Source organism: Aquarana catesbeiana, linkage group LG03 (genome assembly GCF_042186555.1).
Source record: "Aquarana catesbeiana isolate 2022-GZ linkage group LG03, ASM4218655v1, whole genome shotgun sequence".
Taxonomy (NCBI): Eukaryota; Metazoa; Chordata; class Amphibia; order Anura; family Ranidae; genus Aquarana; species Aquarana catesbeiana.
The window spans coordinates 19,550,589-19,571,781 of record NC_133326.1 but is presented as its reverse complement, the minus strand read 5'-3'; the positions used below and the strand labels follow the sequence as shown (position 1 = coordinate 19,571,781).

The window sequence follows — 21,193 nt, the reverse complement described above, 5'->3', positions numbered from 1 at the left end:
GGTGTGGGAGGAACAGGGCCCCGCCATTGGCGTCAGTGGAATAGTGTCCCATCATTGGTGTCAGTGGGAGGAATAGTGTCCCATCATTGGTGTCAGTGGGAGGAATAGTGTCCCATCATTGGTGTCAGTGGGAGGAATAGTGTCCCATCATTGGTGTCAGTGGGAGGAATAGTGTCCCATCATTGGTGTCAGTGGGAGGAATAGCGTCTCGTCATTGGAATTAGTGGGAGGAATAGTGTCTCATCGTTCGTGTCAGGAGGAGGAACTATTTCCCATTGTTAATCTCAGTGGAAAGAATAAATGCTCCAAGGGCCGAATAAAGGCAAGCAAAGGGCCACATCTGGTCCCCTAAGGAATAGTGCCCCATCATTGGTGTCAGTGGGGGGGGAAATCAAACCCCATCATTGGTGTCAGTGGGATGAACTATTTTCCATTGTTAATGCCATTGGGAAGGGGAGGGGGGAGAAATAATGCCCCAAGGGCCAAAAAAAAGCAAGCAAAAAGGGCCATATGGCCCCCCCTAGCCACAGTTTGGAGACCACTGGTTTACAATATAGAACTTTACTTTTGATATCTATAAAATGGGAAAAATAAATAAATAAATAAATAAAAAAAGCAAAGAACTGCTACACTAGTTTTGAGAAAATAAAGAAAAACATCCAGGTTTTGCCTCTAAAGAGCAATAAGGCTTTTTTGTTCTCTAGGTGTATTTATCATTCCTGCAGTCAGCAACTATACAGTTGAACATCCAATCATGTGCCAGAATAGAAATAAAATGTATACAAACTAAAACAGCATTTCTGCACTTGACTGCATGTAAACTGAATAACTAGGCTAAGTGCACCAGTGATTCTTTGAGGAATTAACCTCAAAAGCCCCATGAACTTCTGCTTCATTCACATCAGCTTGTCCCCAAAGTCACACGATTTCCAATTGGACTTTGGAGCGTGACTTTGAATTCTCTGTACCAAAGTTGCATCAAAAGTCGCGACAAAGTCAGGCACCTTTTCAGAGTCGCTGCCACTTTAAGTTGCACCAATTTGAACGGGTGCCCCATTGGAAAGAATGGGCTGCAACTTGTCCAAAGTCGCACAAGTGTTAATGGAGCCTAAACAACCATGCCCCCAAATATTTGTCAAGATTTTATGCAAAGGAAGTAAAAGGTAAAATACAAAAAAAGCTTTTATTATAGTAATAAAATTTACAGGAGAACATTTACAATGAACACAAAAAAAAAAAAAAAAAGCAATAAACAGTTTAGGACCCATTAGCAACCATCTCTTCCTCCATTTCTTCATCATCAGCTTCCTCTGAAATGAACACCTCGTTTCCTATAAAAAGTGGAAAATAAACAAATTTTAAAATACAGATAAAAGGCCACATTCTTAATATGGTAAATCCAATATATCGCAAACATTAGGGAAATGGATATACTGATTGTACTAGTACAGACAGAGAAAGGGTGGCACGCTTCTGAAATAAAAAGCTACTTATTCAGTTGTTTCCACAAATATTTTGCTATCTATCCAATGACTAGATGTGCAGACTACTAGCACTAGTCTTGCTGTTTTAACTTGGGTTTCATAGAACATATAAGATGACAAAACTCCACTTACCAAGTGTACGGTCCTTGCCAGGAATCTGACCAGACTGCAACAGGCCTTTGAGTCTTTCTACTTCTGCCAGGGTGGTAGCATTGGCAATGGCATTCTGCAAAGATAACACGGCCTCCGTCTCAGTGACATATAAACCAGTACAGAGATATAGAATCCCTACCACAGACAACATATGTGCTGGTCCCTAAACACTTACCTGAGCCCCATCTCGATCCAGCGATGTGCACGAGAGCAGCTGCTCTCCTGGCTCTTCTCCCTCATTGGCTCAGACATAACAGTGGGAGCAATTGGCTCCCGCTGCTGTCAATCACAGCAGGTGAGGAGGAAGCAACAAGGGGAAGGCATGGATCCTTTGTCTCGGCAAAGCAAGGACTAGGATCCATGTCTCCCCTAGTAAAAGCACCTCCTATAGTACACTTATAGCCAGCTACATCACTGACTTAGTCTCAAAAATACCAACCTAATCATTCTCTTCGTTCTCCTGAAGACCTCCTGCTCTCTAGCTCACTCATCAATCCTCCCATGCTCGCCTCCAGGACCCAGAGGCTCTCTAAGCCTATGGAACTCCTTACCCCAATCTGTCCATCTATCTCCAACTCTATTGGCTTTTAAACGATTCCTGAAAACCCTTCTCTTCAGAGAAGCCTACCCTACCCACACCTAACGAGCAGGGCCCTCTGATCCTTCCTGTATTGTAATTGTACTGTCTTCCCCGATATTGTAAAGCGGTGCGCAAACTATTGGCGCTATATAAATCCTGGACTACTACACTACACAAAGTTAACCCTTTATTTTTTTTACTTATGTCAGGTACTTGTATAGTGAAAATCCTCTGTGTATTTTATTTTTTGCACTATAAACCAACAAAAAAAAATTTTTGAAGAAAAAAACTTTTTAATTTCTGCTATAAAACATTCCAATCCAAAAAAAAAAAAAAAATCAAATTTCTTCATTAATTTAGGCCAATATGTGTATTCAGATACATATTTTTGTTTAAAAAAGAAAAAATCCTAGTGTATATTGATTGGTTTGCGCAAAAGTTATAGCATCTACCAACAATGACATTTTTATTTGATTTTTTTTTTTTTTTTGCTAGTAACCAGCGGCTTATAGTGGGACTGTGACATTGCGGCAGACAAATCGGACACTGACACTTTTTGGGAACCAGTGACACTAATACAGCATATTTTTAGCACCATCACTGTACTAATGATGCTGGCTGGGAAGGTGTTTACATCAGGGGCGATCAAAGGGTCAGCACCGTGGTGTAGTGGTTAACACACACACACATATATATATATATATATATATATATATATATATATATATATATATATATATATATATATATATATATATATATATATATATATATATATATATATATATATATATATATATATATATATATATATATATAATGTATGTGTGTGTGTGTCCGATTTGTCTGCCGCAATGTCACAGTCCCACTATAAGCCGCTGGTTACTAGTAAAAAAAAAAAAAAACAAACAATCAAATAAAAATGTCATTGTTGGTAGATGCTATAACTTTTGCGCAAACCAATCAATATACACTAGGATTTTTTTTTTTTTAAACAAAAATATGTATCTGAATACACATATTGGCCAAATTAATGAAGAAATTTGATTTTTTTTTCAATTTTTTTGATTGGGAATGTTTTATAGCAGAAAGTAAAAAAAAAAAAAAAAGTTTTCTTCAAAACTTTTTTTTGTTTATAGTGCAGAAAATAAAATACGCAGAGGTAATCAAATACCACGAAAATGAAGCTATTTGTGGGTAAAAAAAAAAAAATCCAAATTTTATTTGGGTACAGTGTCACGCAACAGCACAATTGTCAGTTAAAGAAACGCAGTGCCGTATCACAAAGAAATCACCTGGTCATGAAGGGGGGTAAATCTTCCAGGGGTCAAGTGGTTAATTTCTGTCCATTATATGTGCCTAAGGCAAACCTTAAAGTATAACTAAGGGCAAAACTATTCTTTCGGTTTCCGATAATGTTGTGAGGGATTAGAACACCTGTCAGTTTTTATTGCTGTCTGTGTCCCTGTTAGGGAGATTTTCCGTCTTCATTTGTCCTGTATACCATTAAAATTGAAAGTAAAAGAAAATCCCAAATTTTGGGTTGTCACCACAAAAGTAATGGGGGGGGGGGGGGGGGGATTTTCCAATAGGGACACTAGTTTTGATGGCCTGGGGGTCTCCAAGAAATTACCTTAATTTGCAGGGATTTCCTCTCACTTCCTGTTTGGCTTTGGTTTGGACAGGAAGTGAAGGAAAATTCCCACAATTGGACACAGATGACGAAAAGAAAAAAAAATCTGAAAGGGGTTATATAACCCTCCCTTTCTTTATCCACAAACATTAAAAAAAAAGTTTTTATCTACAGTTCTACTTTAACCACTTAAGCCCCGGACTATTTAGCTGGCCAAAGAACAGAGCACTTTTTTGCGATTCGGCACTGCTTCGCTTTAACTGACAATTGCGCGATCGTGCGATGTGGCTCCCAAAAAAAAAAAAAATGGACGTCCTTTTTTCCCCACAAATAGAGCTTTCTTTTGGTGGTATTTGATCACCTCTGCGGTTTTTATTTATTGCGATAAACAAAAAAATAGCGACAATTTTGAAAAAAAAAAAAAAAAAGCATTATTTTTTACTTTTTGCTATAATAAATATCCCCCAAAAATATATTTAAAAAAAACCTTTTTTTTCCTCAGTTTAGGCTGATACGTATTCTTCTACATATTTTTGGTAAAAAAAAAATAAAATCACAATAAGCATTTATTGATTGGTTTGCGCAAAAGTTACAGTGCCTACAAAATAGGGGATAGTTTTATGGCATTTTTATTGATTTTTTTTTTTTTTTTTTACTAGTAATGGCGGCGATCAGCAATTTTTATCGTGACTGCGACATTACGGCGGACACATCGGACAATTGTGACACATTTGTGGGCACCATTGGCATCAATACAGCGATCAATGCTTTAAAAAAAAAAATTTTTTTAAATTGCATCGATTACTGTAAAAAGGTCACTGACAGTGAAGGGGTTAACCACTAGGTGGCGCTGTAGGGGTTAAGTGTGTCCTAGGGAGTGATTCTAACTGTGGGGGGGGAGGGGCTGTGTGTGACACGTCACTGATCACAGGGAGCTGTGATCAGTGACAGTGTCTCTAGGCAGAACGGGGAGATGCTTGTTTACATTAGCATCTCCCTGTTCTTCCTCACCGTGAGACGATCACAGGTATCCCTGCGGACATCGAGTCCGCGAGACCTGCGATCACGGAGCTCCCAGCGGCGCGTGCCGCCTCTTAGAGGGCAACGTACAGGTAAGTTAATCTGCCTGTACATGCCCTTCTGCCGCAGTATATCTGCGTGAGGCGGTCAGGAAGCGGTTAACTCCCAAAAGAAAGTTAGTCCAGCTTTAATGCTACCTCCTTCTCAAGCAGAATTTTGGCAAACTTTTTTTTTGTCATTTTTAACCCCCGGCTGCAGCCACCATTTCAGTCTAGTCAGAATGGTGTGTATCTGGTCCTGCGGCCTCCTGGGATACTTGAATCACATCTTCCAGGAGGCTGCAGGATCAGCACACAGAGTGGCTAAGGGGCAGTCCAGCACATTATTGGAAACAGAAGAGGCAGCCAACTGAAGGACCAGGATGTAGGCGTGAGATCCGCTGCGTGGCAGCCGAACTCTGGATTTGTTCTGTAGGTCAGTATGTGCTATGCAGAGCACTATAGCACCACAGGTAAGTGAGGGGGGGGGCATGGAGTGCTACTGTAATGACAAATCACTAGGCTCCAACTTTTAAATACCTTAATAGCTTCTACATCTCCGGGAGAAGGTCCAGCTTTCTTCTTCTCTGCCAAGCCTGCACCCGGTGTGAATCTGCAACCAGACAAGCAACAATGCAGTGACGTTTGCGAGAAAAGAAATGAAGAAAACATCTGCTTCTCTCAACTTTCAAAGGTGACACCATGAAAGTGATTTAAAACCAGTGTAGTATCTTATCTTTGTTAATAGCCGACACAAAAGAACAGAAGAACTTCTTCACAAGCACCTTGTATTGCACAGAAAAACAGGGGCACCCTAGCAACCCAATTGCTGGAAAGAGTTTGCATTATGAAGATTTAAAAAAAAGAAAAAAAGTGATCAAAAATCAGACAATTCATCATAAGGATATCCCATATGGCCCACTAACTAAGCATCCTAATAAGGGAAACAGTTGGGGGGGGGGGGGTAAGGGGTGTAAAGACTTGCATGACATCACCACCATCCACCTCCTATAAGCAGATTTAAGTGTTTCTGTCCAAAAAGGTGCTTGTGAAGGAGACTTTCAATTTGCAGAGACAAGTTTGCATCTTACGTTTTTGATCGCTTGGCAATATCCTTTGCAAGCTCTGCACCCCGCTTGCCCTTGAACATACTCGCTGCCTCCTCTCGCTCCTGAAGCGATATCATACACAGAGTTAATGGAGAATCAGATACAGAAAATGGAACACTGGGAACTGACTGCTCAGCAGTCTTATACAGAGCATATTAAAAAAACAAAAAAAAAAACGCATGCGCAGGAGTGATGTCATCACGGCTCTGGCCAGTCACACAGCAGAGTCCGCGGGCCCGGAAGGAAGATGGGTGAAGATGGAAGCGGCCTCCAGCGATGACCCTGCATCGTTGGCAAACTTCGTTTTCAGGTAAGTTTCACATAATGTGCTAGTATGCAGTGCATACTAGCACATTATGGCTTTACCTTGCAGGTCAGGAGAAAAAAAAAAAAAAAAGGCACCCAGCGGTTTACAACGGCTTTAACCACATGAAAGGTGTCGGAAAAGGCCTGGTCTTCATGTACACAGCATAAATCAGCATTTGTTTGCTAGAAAATGTATTTATAACGTGTGTGTGTGTGTGTGTGTGTGTGTGTGTGTTACATTTCCCATGATGCTCATGCACTCTGCAGTGTGGTTGAGGATCATGGGAAACGTAGTTCCAAAACATCTGGGATGCCGAGGTTCACCATCACTGCCTTAGAAAATAAAATTAAATGTGATCGTTGCAATTTATGCCACATGGTATTTGCGCAGGTTTTTAAAAATGTAATTTTTGTGGGAAAAATACACATTAAATGAATTTTAATGCAAAAAAGCACATTACAGTAGTACCAATCTTTTTTGGTAAAAATATAAAAGAAGTTACGCCAAGTAAATAGATATCCAACATGTCATGCTTTAAATATTGCGCACGCTCGTGAAATGGCAAAAAACGATGATAATTAAAAATCTCAAAAAAGGCGACACTTCTTACAGGTTACCAGTTACAAAGGAGGGCTAGAGCTAGAAATATTGATCCTACTATAACATTCGCTGCGATACCTCACGTGTGGTGCAAAACACTGTTTAAATATGTGTGCACGACCTATGTATGCATTCGCCCCTGTGCTCATCGCTTCCGGTCTCCTAGACCAGAGAGATGATTGGGGACGTTCCGGTCCTTAATCATCACTATTGTAAGCGGCCGCAACTACTGGATCAGATCCCGGGCTCCCCAGCGCAACAGGAGAGCCCCGAAAACAAAAAAAAAAAAAAAAAGGTACACGCACCAGAGAGAGTGGTGGGAAGGGGGAATGACCCTTCCCACTTGCTTGTAAAAGTGATCAGCCATTCTGATCACTTTTACAGGTTAAGGAATTGCAGGATGAAAGTTTTGCTACAAAAGATATCCACTTTATATAAAGCATGCAGAGAACAGAATTCCATCATGGAGAAAAGTTGCATTTTATACTTGAACACCAAAGTCTTGCTGTTATCTAGTGGCTTTCATGTAGACTTTAGATTTCAAGCAATATGATATACAACCAATGTGCAGCGCTACACCAAAACCAATGTCATACATAAATAGAAAGTAAAATTAATAATGTCCAAATAAAGCTCTTGAAATAAAGATGGGTGCTCAATATATGAATCCAATCTTCTTTAAACACTATTCCAATGCTTCCACCACCATACAAAGGAACTCGGAAATGCACATATGACTGAGTAGAAAAGTCGTATAAAGCTCTGCAAATGATTGCATGCCACCCAGCCAGGTCTCCAGATATCTTCCTACACCTGAGTCTACGATCTCAAAGGGGTACTGTCACCCAACTAATGTCTCCAACCATTACTCCCAGAAGATGTGATCTGTGATCAAAAAGCGTAGGGAAGAGCCCGTTGTGACATCACCACATACACCAGAAGTAACCCAGAAGTGTGGCGTTTTTACTTATCCCTTGTTTTTATACAGTGCTGTCTTACCACATTTGTTTGGAAGTGCATTTTTAATACCTTTTATAACCACTTGCCTACTGGGCACTTTTACCCCCTTCCTGCCTAGGTCAATTTTCAGCTGTCGCACTTTGAATGGTAAAGGCACGGTCATGCAACACCATACCTACCTACCACACCTTTTTTTTTTTCCACACAAATAGAGCTTTCTTTTGCTGGTATTTAATTACCTCTGGGTTTTTATTTTTATTGAAATAAAAACGTAAAAAAAAAAAAAAACCCACACACCTTTTATAGTTTGTTATAACATTTTGTAAACCGGTAATTTTTCTCCTTCACTGATGTGCGCTGAAGAGAGTCTGCACTGATAGACGACACTGATTGGCAGCACTGGTGGGCACCGTTGGGACTGCACTGATAATCAGTTGCCCTGATCAGTGTAGATGTCCCTTTTACACAAGTCAGTTATCGGCTCTCCTCAAGTTGTCAGCTTGAGGAAAGGAGTGACGATAACCGGCTTCTGTTTACATTGCGATTGGACACAGCTGATCACATGGCAAAGAGCAGCTGATCACATGGTAAAGAGCAGCTGATCACATGGTAAAGAGCAGCTGATCACATGGTAAAGAGCAGCTGATTGTCTCTTTACCTCAATCTGTGATCAGCTGTGTTATATTACAGCCTCCCAGAATTGGCTGACTGCGCTCTGTCATTTGGTTATAGCGCGGTCAGCAAGTGGTTAATATCTATACAGTTGTCACACTGCGTGGAGCTTTTGGGTGTTCTTTTGGTACATATCTGCACAAATGGAGTAATAGTTGGAGAAACAGTTGAGTGACAGTATTGTGATAGTGGACTCAGGTGGAGGAAGGTATCTGGAGACCTGGCTCAGACAACGTGCAATTATGTGCAAGGCTTTATATGACTTCTCTACTCAAGAGTCATATAAGTCTCATTTTTTTGAGTGCCTTTGTATGGTGGTGGAAGCACTATAGGGTTAAGATTGGATTCACATTTTGAGCACCCATCTTTATTTAAAAAAAACAACAGTATTTGGACATTTTATACATTTACTTTTTCCTTTTTATTTGTGTATTACAATGGTTCTGGTGTAGTGCAGCATATTGTTTGCATGTAGTTATTTGCTGTGGAAAATACCTCATAGCATGCTAGCAGCTCACAAGATGATATATTTCCACAAGCGCGGTTACTTTAAAAAAAAAAAAAAAAAGAAAAAAAAAAGAAAAAGTAATATTGTGAACATGGGTGAAGGAGGAAGACCCAACATTTAAAACTGCCACCAGGGAACTCACTTTTTGTCTGATTTTCTGGAAATCCAACACACGGATTTGTGGAAGTCTGAAGACCACATAAAGTCTGTAATGTCGCTTGTTAATGACTGGATTCCTTAACAGACTGAAAAGATAAAAAGTACAAATTAATGGTATGATACAGTGGATACTAAGCATAGCCCTGAGGCTCTGTACCTCCCTCTGGCTGGGGGTGCTGGCAGCCTCCGGGTACCATCACCTCCGCGCATTGTTTAAATATTAACATAGAATTGCAGGGTAAACCTAACTAGTCTTACGCCCTCCCCCTCCTAACACCTATGCTTACTAATCTATCCATCTAGATACACACACACACACACACACACACACACACACACAACCTATTTTCAACCTGCCCTGACCACATGATCCGGTTCTCCTGTGTCAGCCATCGGTGACTGCCAAAAAGAGAAGGGAACACATACAGTGGATGGGCCATAGGCAACCTATGGGTGACGTGACCGCTCCAGGCTTTTCCAGCCACTGAGCGCTCTCTCCCCTGCAGTGGCTGCTGGCTGACACAGGGTTACTGTGACCAGACAAGGCTGAAAATAGGTATGTATATACATCTTTCTTACACAGGTTAGTCAGCAGGAGAGGGAGGGGGGGCATTTGTATGACTAATTAGGTTTAGTCTGGAATTCTACTTTAGAGGCCGGTTCACACCTTGAATCAAACAGGAACGCACTGTGCATTCCTGTGCGTACCTCTGTACCAAGCGATCTGGTGCAGGAAAAGGCACTGCATTTGCATCCTGCGTTTGGGGTGTCATTAGCATTGGACTGACACCTGCTGCAGATCGCACGTGCAGTGCGTTTTGAATACGGTGCAGGAAACATGCGCAGATTGCGGCTTTCCCACACCACATTCTGGGGTGAACTTGCCGTAAAGCCTCACACTGCTAATCCCCTGTGTACAAATTTTTTTTCATTCTTCCAGTAGTAAAAGACACTCCACCCACTTCCTCCTTCTGATGCATTTCAACCACTAATGGGGCTTTGATTAAATCCCAATAGTGGGCAAAATGCATTAGCAGGAAGCATGTGGGTGGAGTGTCTGTTATTACTGCTAGAATAGTTTCTGTACACAAGGGATCAGCGATGTGCAGATTCACTACAAGCTGCACACATAACCAATGACTGCAACTCTGTCCATTATATTTAGGACTGTGCTGCGATAGTCATTTTATTTGTGTAGTTCTGCATCTTTTTAAGGTGTGTGCAAAAAGTTTACCTTCTGCATGGGATCGCTTTTTGGTAATATAAGCTGCTCAGTTGCACAGGATGAGAGGCAAATACACATAGCTGAGGCCATGTTGGTATTCAACGCCCCTTCCTGAAGTGACTGAGCAGTTTATAAATGAGAGCTCTATTGACAACAGAGTAGCGATGAGTAAAGCTTTGTAAGTTGAAACGTGTTAGATTTGTGCTGTACGTTGGACCACTTGAGTTTTGATAAACTCTGCAGATGGACTCCAGTGTTGACTTTTTTTTTTTTTAAAAAAAACCTTACTGGAGCATAAGGGGGGAACCCAGGACAATGAGTGCTACTTACCTGAGATAGGTGAGGTTTTTAAAAGTAGATAAATTGTCCAGGTCACCCTGTGAGGAAATACAAAGATGTTAGACATCTGAAAAACAAGTTACAACAAAATACACAAATCACAAGCATGGAGCAGACAGAGGGAACTTGATGTTCTGAAAAGGGGGGGGGGGACTTACCAGTTCCATGATACTGTTGTTGGTGAGAATCAGTTCTTTTAAATTAGGCAACATCTGCTCAAGACCTTCTCCTATACGACTGTAACAAGAAAAAAAATAATAAAGCCATTACATTTGGGGAACACTGCTATATATACACTGCATAATAAATGTTTCATGTCTGTGCTGTCAACATTCATGCTTTAAGCAAACATGTCCTTCAAAAGTGTGCAAACCAACATTACTGGAAAACTACATGTAACATGTGTAATGATAAGGGCAGAAGTAATCAGCAGAGAGCACCACATCCCATATCAAATATGTATGAAAATGCAAAAAATGCCAGGGGAGGGGGTTTAAGCCAAATACCCCGGGAACTTTTAAGGTGCTTTTAAATATGTAGTAGACACAGAAGGTAGAAGAATCTGTACAGTATTTTTATAAAAGATCTATAATTTTTATTGGAAATTCATTTTTAAAACCATATGTCCTTACAAGTAAGGCATCATCATAAAAATTAGTACAAAACAGACCAATAATCTAACCCATTCAGGGTCACATAAAGACAGAGTTACTTAATTCCATGACAATCTGCCGCTCGACATGTTTCGCTCTAATGCGAGCTTCTTCAGGAGTTTGTGGCAAAGATTGTAGTAAGCTCTAAACAGTAAATGAAAAAAACAAATGATTGTTGTTTTTTTTCGTTCAGAGCTTACTACAATCTTTGCCACAAACTCCTGAAGAAGCTCGCATTAGAGCGAAACATGTCGAGCGGCAGATTGTCATGGAATTAAGTAGCTCTGTCTTTATGTGACCCTGAATGGGTTAAATTATTGGTCTGTTTTGTACTAATTTTTATGATGATACCTTACTTGTAAGGACATATGGTTTTAAAAATGAATTTCCAATAAAAACTATAGATCTTTTATAAAAATACTGTACAGATTCTACCTTCTGTGTCTACTATATATTTAAAAGCACCTTAAAAGTCCCCGGGGCATTTGCCTTAAACCCCCTCCCCTGGCATTTTCATACACGTAACATGTGATGCCTGCACTCATCCTAACCACATCCAGACCAGCGATGTACCCACTCATTACCCATAAGTTGCTGGACTTTCGGTGCTTATAGCAAGATGAGGTCTGCAGGCATCACCCCAGTACCGCTTTTTAATTTTTTATTACTTATTTTTTTAAGAGCCGGTCACATCTCTTGTAAAAGCAATCTTATTGGCCAACTAGCCGCTGGACTGCTTTTACAAGCAGAGGGAACAAGGCCGGGCAGGATGTCACACCCCCCCCCACCCTCTGCGGCTTGCTCAAGCGCTCCCGTCCAACTGGGAGACCCAAGAAACCAGCCAGGTTGACATTCATTGGGTCTACACACTATGGTAACCCAGAAGGGATGGCCTGACATCACTTCCGGTTTACCTGAATGTCAACAGCACCATTTTTTAAAATTATCGAAAGCATTCAATAACACCGATACTCTTAAGGCTGGGTTTACACTGCACACGCTGTGAGACATTGGATGCTATTTGCACCGGAGTGCAAATAACACACGATGTCTGTGCAATGCGAACTCAGCCATACAGATTGTATGTCTGAATTTGCATCGCACTCGGACCAAACTCGCACAGGACCCTTTTTTTGGTCCGCACCAGAATCGGATCGCATAAGTGTTCACACCCATGCGATCCGATCGCTGTCCGAATTGACAGTTTGTACTGCAATATGCAAACTGATTTGGGGGGGGGGGGGGGGGTCCATTAACTTTCTATTAACACTCCCAGCAGTTCGCATATGGCAGTGCGAACTGCCTGCGAGTCAGGTGCCATGCGGGAACCCGCAGTGGATTCGCAGGGTTCTCACATCGCACCAATGTGAACCGAGCCTAAAGATCTCTCCATAAAGAGTAACTAATTCAGTCACAAGGATGGTCAAACTCCTTGTCATAGCAATAAAAGTTTTTAATTAAAATTACAAGCAACAGCAAAAAAAAAAAAAAAAAAAATTTAAAAGTGCCCAACACCCCCCACTCAGACAAACGCGCATGCCAGTCCTGCACACAGGCAAACAGCGATTGTCCTACACATGTGAGGTATAACTGCAAACGTCAAAACAGCTCACTTAGTGTTTTGATCTGTGATTGGTAGCCAGGTACCATGTGATTGCTTTGGGCCAATCGCAAAAGTAAGCAAGCTGTTCATGTATGGAAAGTCATTCATGACAGGATGTTCACATTGTTGTGTGATCGCTATGACCAACATAGTGATCACATGATACTCCGTTACTGCAACTGCATGCTCCTAACCCAGAAAAGGCTTAGAAAAATTATAATAGATAGAGAATATATATATATATATCTATATCTATATCTATATCTATATCTATATCTATATCTATATCTATATCTATATCTATATCTATATCTATATATCACCTTTTGCCTCCGCACGTGTCGAGTGGTGCAAGGAAAAAAAGAAAAAAAAAAAAAAAAAACCCCACACGACTTGATGGACCACTTGCTCTTCTTTTCCTGCTGTTATTCTTCTGTAATCCTAATCCAGTAAAAAGGTATTTCTATGTGGTTTGCCAGATTTATCGCCAAGTAGAAACATTTTTCCTACTTCAGTCACATGAAAATAGAAGGCGCTCTTCACATTCGATCAGGACTTAATCATTAGATAAAAAAAAAAAAAAGTAGAACACCTAAAGCAGAACTTACCATATCCGGTTGTTGTTCAATAATAAAGTCTTAAGTCTCTTTAGTAAAGGAAATCCATCCACCTTCCTTATCTCATTGTCTGAAAAATCAATTGTATCAAACTGGTCCAGGGTAGCCCCAAGGTTCTCAATAACTGGGATTTTGTACCCTGTAAATAGAAGAGAAAATGGCCATTTGTCAAAACATCTTTTGGAAAGGATTGATCACAATAATCAGTCGTGTTTTTCTAGGCAACCCAGTTTGCACCCTGTTGGGGAAATGATGGGGTATAGCAGGGGTCTCACACTGGCGGCCCTTCAGCTGCTGCAAAACTACAAATCCCATGAGGCATTGCAAGGCTGACAGTTACAAACATAGGCATGATGGGACTTGTAGAAAAAACAGATTATACTTCGGAGAATTCACCCTAATAAGGTTGTCTGTGTAGAGGGGAGTGTTGTGTATTTATCAAACGATAGTAGAATGATAACACTGCAACCGTCCACAGACAAAATACAGATTGCCTCAAAATATAAATAGTATTTAAGGCAAGTTCCTCTGAAATGTATTGGGAAAAAAAAAAAAAAAAACACAGGGAAAAAAGGGGGAAAGCTGGAAAGAAACCCAGGAGGGTCTGGAGAGATTCCTCAGGGAGGAACAAACTGGTAATAGAGAAATTAAATAGAATTATTTATTGAAAAACAATTCCACCCAACATTATATATAAATTTAGAAAAAGATACCTCCATTTCTTGTAAAAAAAAAAAAAAAAAAAAAAAAAAAAAAGGATGCCTCCACCACAAATGTTTAAAAATTATAAACGTTATCATTAAACAGGTGTCCACCACAGACAAACCCCCTCATTCAATCATCCTCCTACAAATATATAACCAGCTGGTAAATCTGAAGAGTTTATGCTAAAAAAAAAAAAAAATAGCTAGCAGACGAATAATCAAGTTTAGAAGGTTCTCTTCAGCTGTTAGTAGCAATATTTGTATTGAAACCAATTGCGGTCAATCCTGCATAGATGCAAAGGGAGAGCACAAACAAAAAAGCAGAGCGACTCCACGGCAATCCTGGATATTGTATAAAGCACTGAAAAACTAACAGGCATGGCACACAGTTAATATGACCCAGTCACAGTGCAAAGGTAGTGTATGAAAAGTCAGGTTGTATAAGAAAAGAGTAAATTCAGTTCTCTTAACCACTTCCCGCCTGGACTATAGCAGAATAATGGCCGGGCGGAGGTTCAGTTATCCTGACTGGACATCATATGACGTCCTCCAGGATAACAGCCGCCGCTACACCGATCTTGGCAAAGAGCCTCCAACGAAGGCTCTTTACCATGTGATCAGCTGTGTCCAATCACGGCTGATCAGGAGGTTAACAGGAAAAGCCGTTTATCAGCTTTTCCTCACTCGCGTCTGAAAAATGCGAGTGGAGAAGAGCCCCCCTCAGATGCCCACACTAGACCACCAGGAAAGCCGCCAGGACCACCAGGGAAGGGGGCAACATGTGGATGGCCAGGTATGTACCCCATGGCCATCCACATGTGCAAATTATGCCCAATCTGTGCCAGTGCCCACAAAAGGGCACTGATTGGCATCATTATATAACATGTGACATCAGTGATGCCCAGCAATGCCACCCATCAGTGCCACCTATAAGTGCTCATCAGTGCCGCCCATGAGTGCCCATCAGTTCCACATATCAGTGCCACCTTATCAGTGAAGAAGAAAACGTACTTATTTACAAAAATGTTTAACAGAAACAAAGAAAAATATTTTTTATTTGTTGCACAAAAAATAAAAACCGCAGAGGTGATCAAATACCACCAAAATAAAGCTCTATTTGTGGGAACAAAATGATAAAAAGTTTGTTTGGGTACAGTGTTATATGACCGCCTGGGCAGGAAGGTGTCTAAGTGCCCGGTATTGAAGTGGTTAACGGATCCCATGTGAATAGGCACAGGTGGAAGCTTGCTCCACTTACTGACTTTGAAGTGTACCGGTAGAGAGTATACAGTCAGCGGCACTAATGTCCATGAGTTAAAGCAGATTAAATTGCCATTGCTGCTAGGAAGCAGGATCCATATAAAGAGCCGTTGATCCACCCGTTAAAAGTCCTCACATGGTAGTTACTGCTTGGCTCAGGAATTATTTCCGCATTCAAATGAACCGGCCGTTCAACGTTGGATGAAAAGCCAGTGTAAGTAGGCACAAATGGAAGCTTGATTCACACAGTGGGACCCCGCTCAGCAAGTAGGTAGAGGCTTTGCAAATACTTTCAAATTTCTATGAATATAGCGTAGCCGACGGCATGTCCATCAGCATGAGATGTGAATCAGCTCACCCATAGACAGCGCTAGAGTAGCTCGCAATCTTGCTGCAGCCACAGCTTAAATCCAGTGTTCCCATTGGGTCGGCCGATCCCCAAGCAGGTCTGGGAAGAGAGGGGGTGGGAGTCCGTGGTGGGCACACACTGTGTGTGCAGGGGCATCTAGCTGACGCGTTTCATTCGACAGGCGAATTTCAGAGCTTGATGGGACTTGTAGTTTCGCAACAGCTGGATGGTCCGCCAGTTTGGGACCCCTGGGGTAAAGCCTCTAATGCCCTGTACACACGACCAGTTTTGCCGTCGGAATAAACTCTGAAGTTTTTCAGACGGAAATCCCACTCAAGCTGTCTTGCCTGCACACGGTCACACACAATTCTGACTGTCAAGAAGGCGGTGACGGGACAACACGCACGTCTCCTCCTACTTGCTTCAGAGCATGCGTCATTTTTGGTACGTCGGAACAGAATACAGACTAGAGGTTTTCCTGATCGGAATTTGTTCCGTCGGAAAAACAGAGAACATGTTCTCTAAATCCGTCTGAATTTTGGATGTAAAAAGTCCGATGGGGCCTACACGCAGTCAGAATATACAATGAGAAGCTCCCATCTGACTTTTTCTGTCGGAAATTCCGACCGTGTGTACGGGGCATAAGAGGTTTTTATTGCCGTCTGTGTCCCCACTAGGAGTCAGATTTCGAGTGATTCTAAAGGAGGGAGAGGGGGAGGGGGGAGGGAGAGGGGGAGGGAGAGGGAGAGGGAGAGGGAGAGGGAGAGGGAGAGGGAGAGGGGAGAGGGAGAGGGAGAGGGAGAGGGAGAGGGAGAGGGAGAGGGAGAGGGAGAGGGAGAGGGAGAGGGAGAGGGAGAGGGAGAGGGAGAGGGAGAGGGAGAGGGAGAGGGAGAGGGGGAGGGAGGGAGAGAGAGGGGGAGGGAGGGAGAGAGAGGGGAGGGAGGGAGAGAGAGGGGGGAGGGAGGGAGAGAGAGGGGAGGGAGGGAGAGAGAGGGGGAGGGAGGGAGAGAGAGGGGGAGGGAGAGAGAGAGAGGGAGAGGGAGAGAGAGAGAGGGAGAGGGAGGGAGAGAGAGGGGGGGAGGGAGAGAGAGGGGGGGAGGGAGAGAGAGGGGGGGGGAGGGAGAGAGAGGGGGGGGGAGGAGAGAGAGGGGGGGGAGGGAGAGAGAGGGGGGGGAGGGAGAGAGAGGGGGGGGAGGGAGAGAGAGGGGGGGAGGGAGAGAGAGGGGGGGGAGGGAGAGAGAGGGGGGGGAGGGAGAGAGAGGGGGGGAGGGAGAGAGAGGGGGGGAGGGAGAGAGAGAGGGGGGAGGGAGAGAGAGAGGGGGGGAGGGAGAGAGAGAGGGGGAGGGAGAGAGAGAGAGGGGGGAGAGAGAGAGGGGGGAGGGAGAGAGAGAGGGGGGAGGAGAGAGAGAGAGGGGGGGAGGGAGAGAGAGAGAGGGGGGGAGGGAGAGAGAGAGAGGGGGGGAGGGAGAGAGAGGGGGAGGGAGGGAGAGAGAGGGGAGGAGGGAGAGAGAGGGGGGAGGGAGGGAGAGAGAGGGAGGGGGGAGGGAGAGAGAGGGAGGGGGGAGGGAGAGAGAGGGAGGGGGGGAGGGAGAGAGAGGGGGGAGGGAGAGAGAGGGGGGAGGGAGAGAGGGGGGGGAGGGAGAGAGGGGGGGGAGGGAGAGAGGGGGGGGAGGGAGAGAGGGGGGGAGGGAGAGAGGGGGGGGAGGGAGAGAGAGGGGGGGAGGGGAGAGAGAGGGGGGGAGAGGAGAGAGAGGGGGGGGAGGGAGAGAGAGGGGGGGGAGGGGGAGAGAGAGGGGGGGAGGGGGAGAGAGGGGGGGAGGGAGAGAGGGGGAGGGAGAGAGGGGGGAGGGAGAGAGAGAGGGGGGGGAGAGAGAGGGGGGGAGAGAGAGAGAGGGGGGAGGGAGAGAGAGGGGGGAGGGAGAGAGAGGGGGGGGGAGGGAGAGAGAGGGGGGAGGGAGAGAGAGGGGGGGAGGGGAGAGAGAGGGGGGGGAGGGAGAGAACCACATTAAAGAGGAGTTCCACCCAGAGGGGCTGTCAAAAAAAAAAATAAAAAAAAAAAAAAAAAATTAAAAGTCAGCAGCTACAAATACTGCAGCTGCTGACTTTTAATTGGACACTTACCTGTCCCGGGGTCCAGCGATGCGGGGGATCGAAGCCCCGCTCGCCCCCCCCCCCCCTTCGCTCGTCGGCGCCGGCATTGCAACTGTGGGCGCCAGGCTGTGGCTTCACAGCCTGGCACCCACTGCGCATGCGTGAGCGGCGCTACGCGCTGTGATTGGCCGCTCAATCACCTGGGACCTGTAATGGGTCCCAGATGATTGACAGGAGGGAGGGAGCAGAGCGGAGCCCTTCCTGTGCCTGGGGGGGGGGGGGGGGGGGGGGGAAGTGATGTCACCAGCCCAGGCAGAGGAACAGGCAGACTACGAGGGACCCCCTAGCAACAGGCATTTAGAGGTAAGTAAAAAAAAAAAAAAAAATATCCAAATGTTTTGTTTTTTTTTTTAAGAATTTTTCCAGGTATTTTTGTTTTTTGGGTGGAACCCCACTTTAAGGTAAAAGACCTTTTGCCTTTAGAACCACTTTAAAGTCCTGCCTACGCCAAATGAAGTTTAAACCTGTTAAGGCCCTCCTGCGCGAAATCACCTACCTGTACGGGATTTTGTGCAGTGGGTCTAGTCACGCACGTTGCCGGCAACCCCCGCTCCGATTGGACACAGAGGGAGCCAATCGCTTCTCAGGAGAGGCAGAACAGCGGTCTGCCTATGTAAACAAGGCAGTACGCCGTTTTGTCAGAGAGGTAGATGCTAAGCAGGAACACTGATCTCCATCTTCCTCTAGTTAAAGCACCTCCCCCACACAGTTAAAGACGCTCGGTTGTTATCCTAAAGGAGCAGGAGCGGTCCGCCCGGCGTCATTATACGGCGGCACTTTGTAGTGGAATACCGTTGTTATGGCAGCAGCTAGCTGCCATAACCCCGGTATCCACTTCATCAGCAGGTGGTCCGCACCAAGATAAAAGTGGTCTCAGTGGCAGATTCGCCGCGAGATCACTTATCGATGGCAGGAGAGGCCCCCTCCGCCACTTACCGGAGCCACTGGCAGGGGCGATCGCTTCCTCTCCCCTGCTTGGCATGAAGCTGAGTGAGGGGGAAGATGGTCCCCGCTCGGCTCCATACAATTGCAGAGCGAAAGTGACGTCAAAACGTCACTTCCGCCCATAGTTCTTAAAAAGGGAGTTTTTTGTTTTTTTTTATTGCATTTTAGTGTAAATATGAGATCTGAGGTCAAATTTAAGAGGTCCTGTCATGCTTTTTTTTTCTATTACAAGGGATGTTTGCATTCCTTGTAATAGGAATAAAAGGGACAAGTTTTTTGGTTTTTTTTGGGGGGTCCAAGTAATTTTCTAGCAAAAAAAAAAAAATACAAAAAAAATGATTTTAACTTGCAAGCAACAGATGTTAGAAATAGGCTTTAGGGATGAAAAGGTTAAAGGGCATTTAAAGAGAAGTTAGGAAAAATAAATCTGGCTGCTGCAAGCATTGGATGGGTCAGATACCTGCCCCCAACCCCCCCCCCCCCCCCCGCTTCTACTGCCACTTGGTATGTCCTATAACGTTTCATTAGCGGTCGGAAGAAACCACAACACTGGGGGGGGGGGGGGGGTTGGGTATTGTGCACCCCTAGAAATGTTATTCTCGCAGCAGACAACACACAGGTCTTCAGTGATGAAATCATATCTGCTGATCCGTGGACTCACTTCTGTATCCTCACACACTACAATGAATCATCTCCGGCGCTCCTCAGGTGTACAGACCGGACTCCATGTTGATTGAGGTAACTATCCCCCCCCCCCCCCCCCCCCGGCAGTAATTGGCCGCGGCCTCTCCTCACACTCACCCCGCAGGTCCAGCTCCCGGTCCCGCACGGCATTCGTGTACTGAGCCGCCTGCTCGATCAGATCCGCCGTCAGCTTCACCATGGCGCCAAACCACACGAGGCCTCAGCTCAGCCAGTCGCTTCTCAGAGCCAGCAACAGCGCGGCCAGGCTTTACCACGTCACTTCCGCCGCCGTTCCCCCCGGGCCAATCAGCGACCTGCGACGCCGAACAATGATACAGGCATTTGGTCAGATTAGGCGACCCGTCGGATTTTGCAACGGAAGTGACGTCGCCGCCATCTTGCTACAGCCCGCACTCGTCCTCAGTAAGGATACAGCGAAAAGGCGTGTGCTGGGTGTAGCAAGGTGGCGACGGCGAAACGTCACTTCAGCTACACAGTCTGACGGTGTTTCATCAGATTAGACGATCCGTCAGAATGTGTAACGGAAGTGACGTTTAGTCGCCGCCATCTTGCTATACCCCCCTGCACCCGTCCACAGTAAGGATACACTCAGAAGTGGTGAAGCGGACATCTTTTTCCACCCACCAGAGTTTTGCATTTGACACTTATTTTTAACAGTAAACTGAGTTTATATAGTGAAATACAGTACTTAGAACTCCGTTTAAATGTTGAATTTTGAAAGCAGCAGCAAGCCTGTGTTTCGTCACATATGGCGACCCATCACATTTGGCTACCCACTGGAGTGCGCATGCGCGGCACCGCCATAGGCATTCCAACACTTTTAAAAAAGTGTTAAAAGTGACAAAAGTTTTATAAGTGTTTAAAAAAATAAAAAGTGTTAAGTGTTTTTGTCACTTTTAGTGTTGAAACGCATATGGCGGCGTCGCGCACGCGCACCCCAGCAGATAGCCAAATGTGATGGTTCGCCATATGTGACGAAACACCTGCTCATCTCACAGGTTTACTAATCTGACAGAACCATAGCTCCAGACTGTCCCTGATTTGGAGCAATGTCCCTCTGTCCCACTTTCCTCCTCAGTTTGGTCTGATCTATATAATTGTATATAAAATGTACTTTTTATCTTTCAAAAAGTGTTTCCCAGTGCTAAACCTTTCATCCAATTTGTAAATTGCTGCATTTGTAAATTTTAAAAGCCAATATAAAGGAATAATAGTGGTAAAAAAAAGTCCTTGTGGATTTAATTATCCTTTTTTTTGGTTAATTCTCCTTTAAGGGGGTGTGGCAGGGGGTGTGTCCTATGCCTACATATGTTTGTTAATAGGTGTCCCTCATTCCCATCTCAAAATGTTGGGAGGTATGCAGAACACCGCTGCTTTTAAAATTCAACATCAAAACAGTCAGACGGAGTTCTAAGTACT

General features: G+C 44.2%; 1 protein-coding gene across 1 annotated transcript; it reads right to left on the bottom strand.

Moving 5' to 3' along the window:
• Positions 1 to 1,157: 1,157 nt before the first annotated feature.
• On the bottom strand, positions 1,158 to 20,070 carry SNRPA1 (small nuclear ribonucleoprotein polypeptide A'). The gene is made up of 9 exons (XM_073618355.1): positions 19,871 to 20,070; positions 13,652 to 13,799; positions 10,946 to 11,024; positions 10,779 to 10,825; positions 9,207 to 9,309; positions 6,000 to 6,079; positions 5,449 to 5,521; positions 1,617 to 1,710; positions 1,158 to 1,331 (listed from the first exon to the last, which is right to left on the bottom strand). Exons 1-9 carry the CDS (start codon positions 19,950 to 19,952, stop codon positions 1,258 to 1,260), a joined length of 780 nt encoding a protein of 259 aa, XP_073474456.1. The 5' UTR covers positions 19,953 to 20,070; the 3' UTR covers positions 1,158 to 1,257.
• Positions 20,071 to 21,193: the final 1,123 nt, after the last annotated feature.

Excerpts from the sequence above, each read along its gene's own strand:
- SNRPA1 (XM_073618355.1), bottom strand. The coding sequence starts at position 19,952 with ATGGTGAAGCTGACGGCGGATCTGATCGAGCAGGCGGCTCAGTACACG. Across the intron at positions 13,800-19,870 it reads CCGGGAGCTGGACCTGCGGG|GGTACAAAATCCCAGTTATT; the intron begins GTGAGTGTGAGG and ends TTCTATTTACAG. Across the intron at positions 5,522-5,999 it reads ATTGCCAAGCGATCAAAAAC|ATTCACACCGGGTGCAGGCT; the intron begins GTAAGATGCAAA and ends GTCTGGTTGCAG.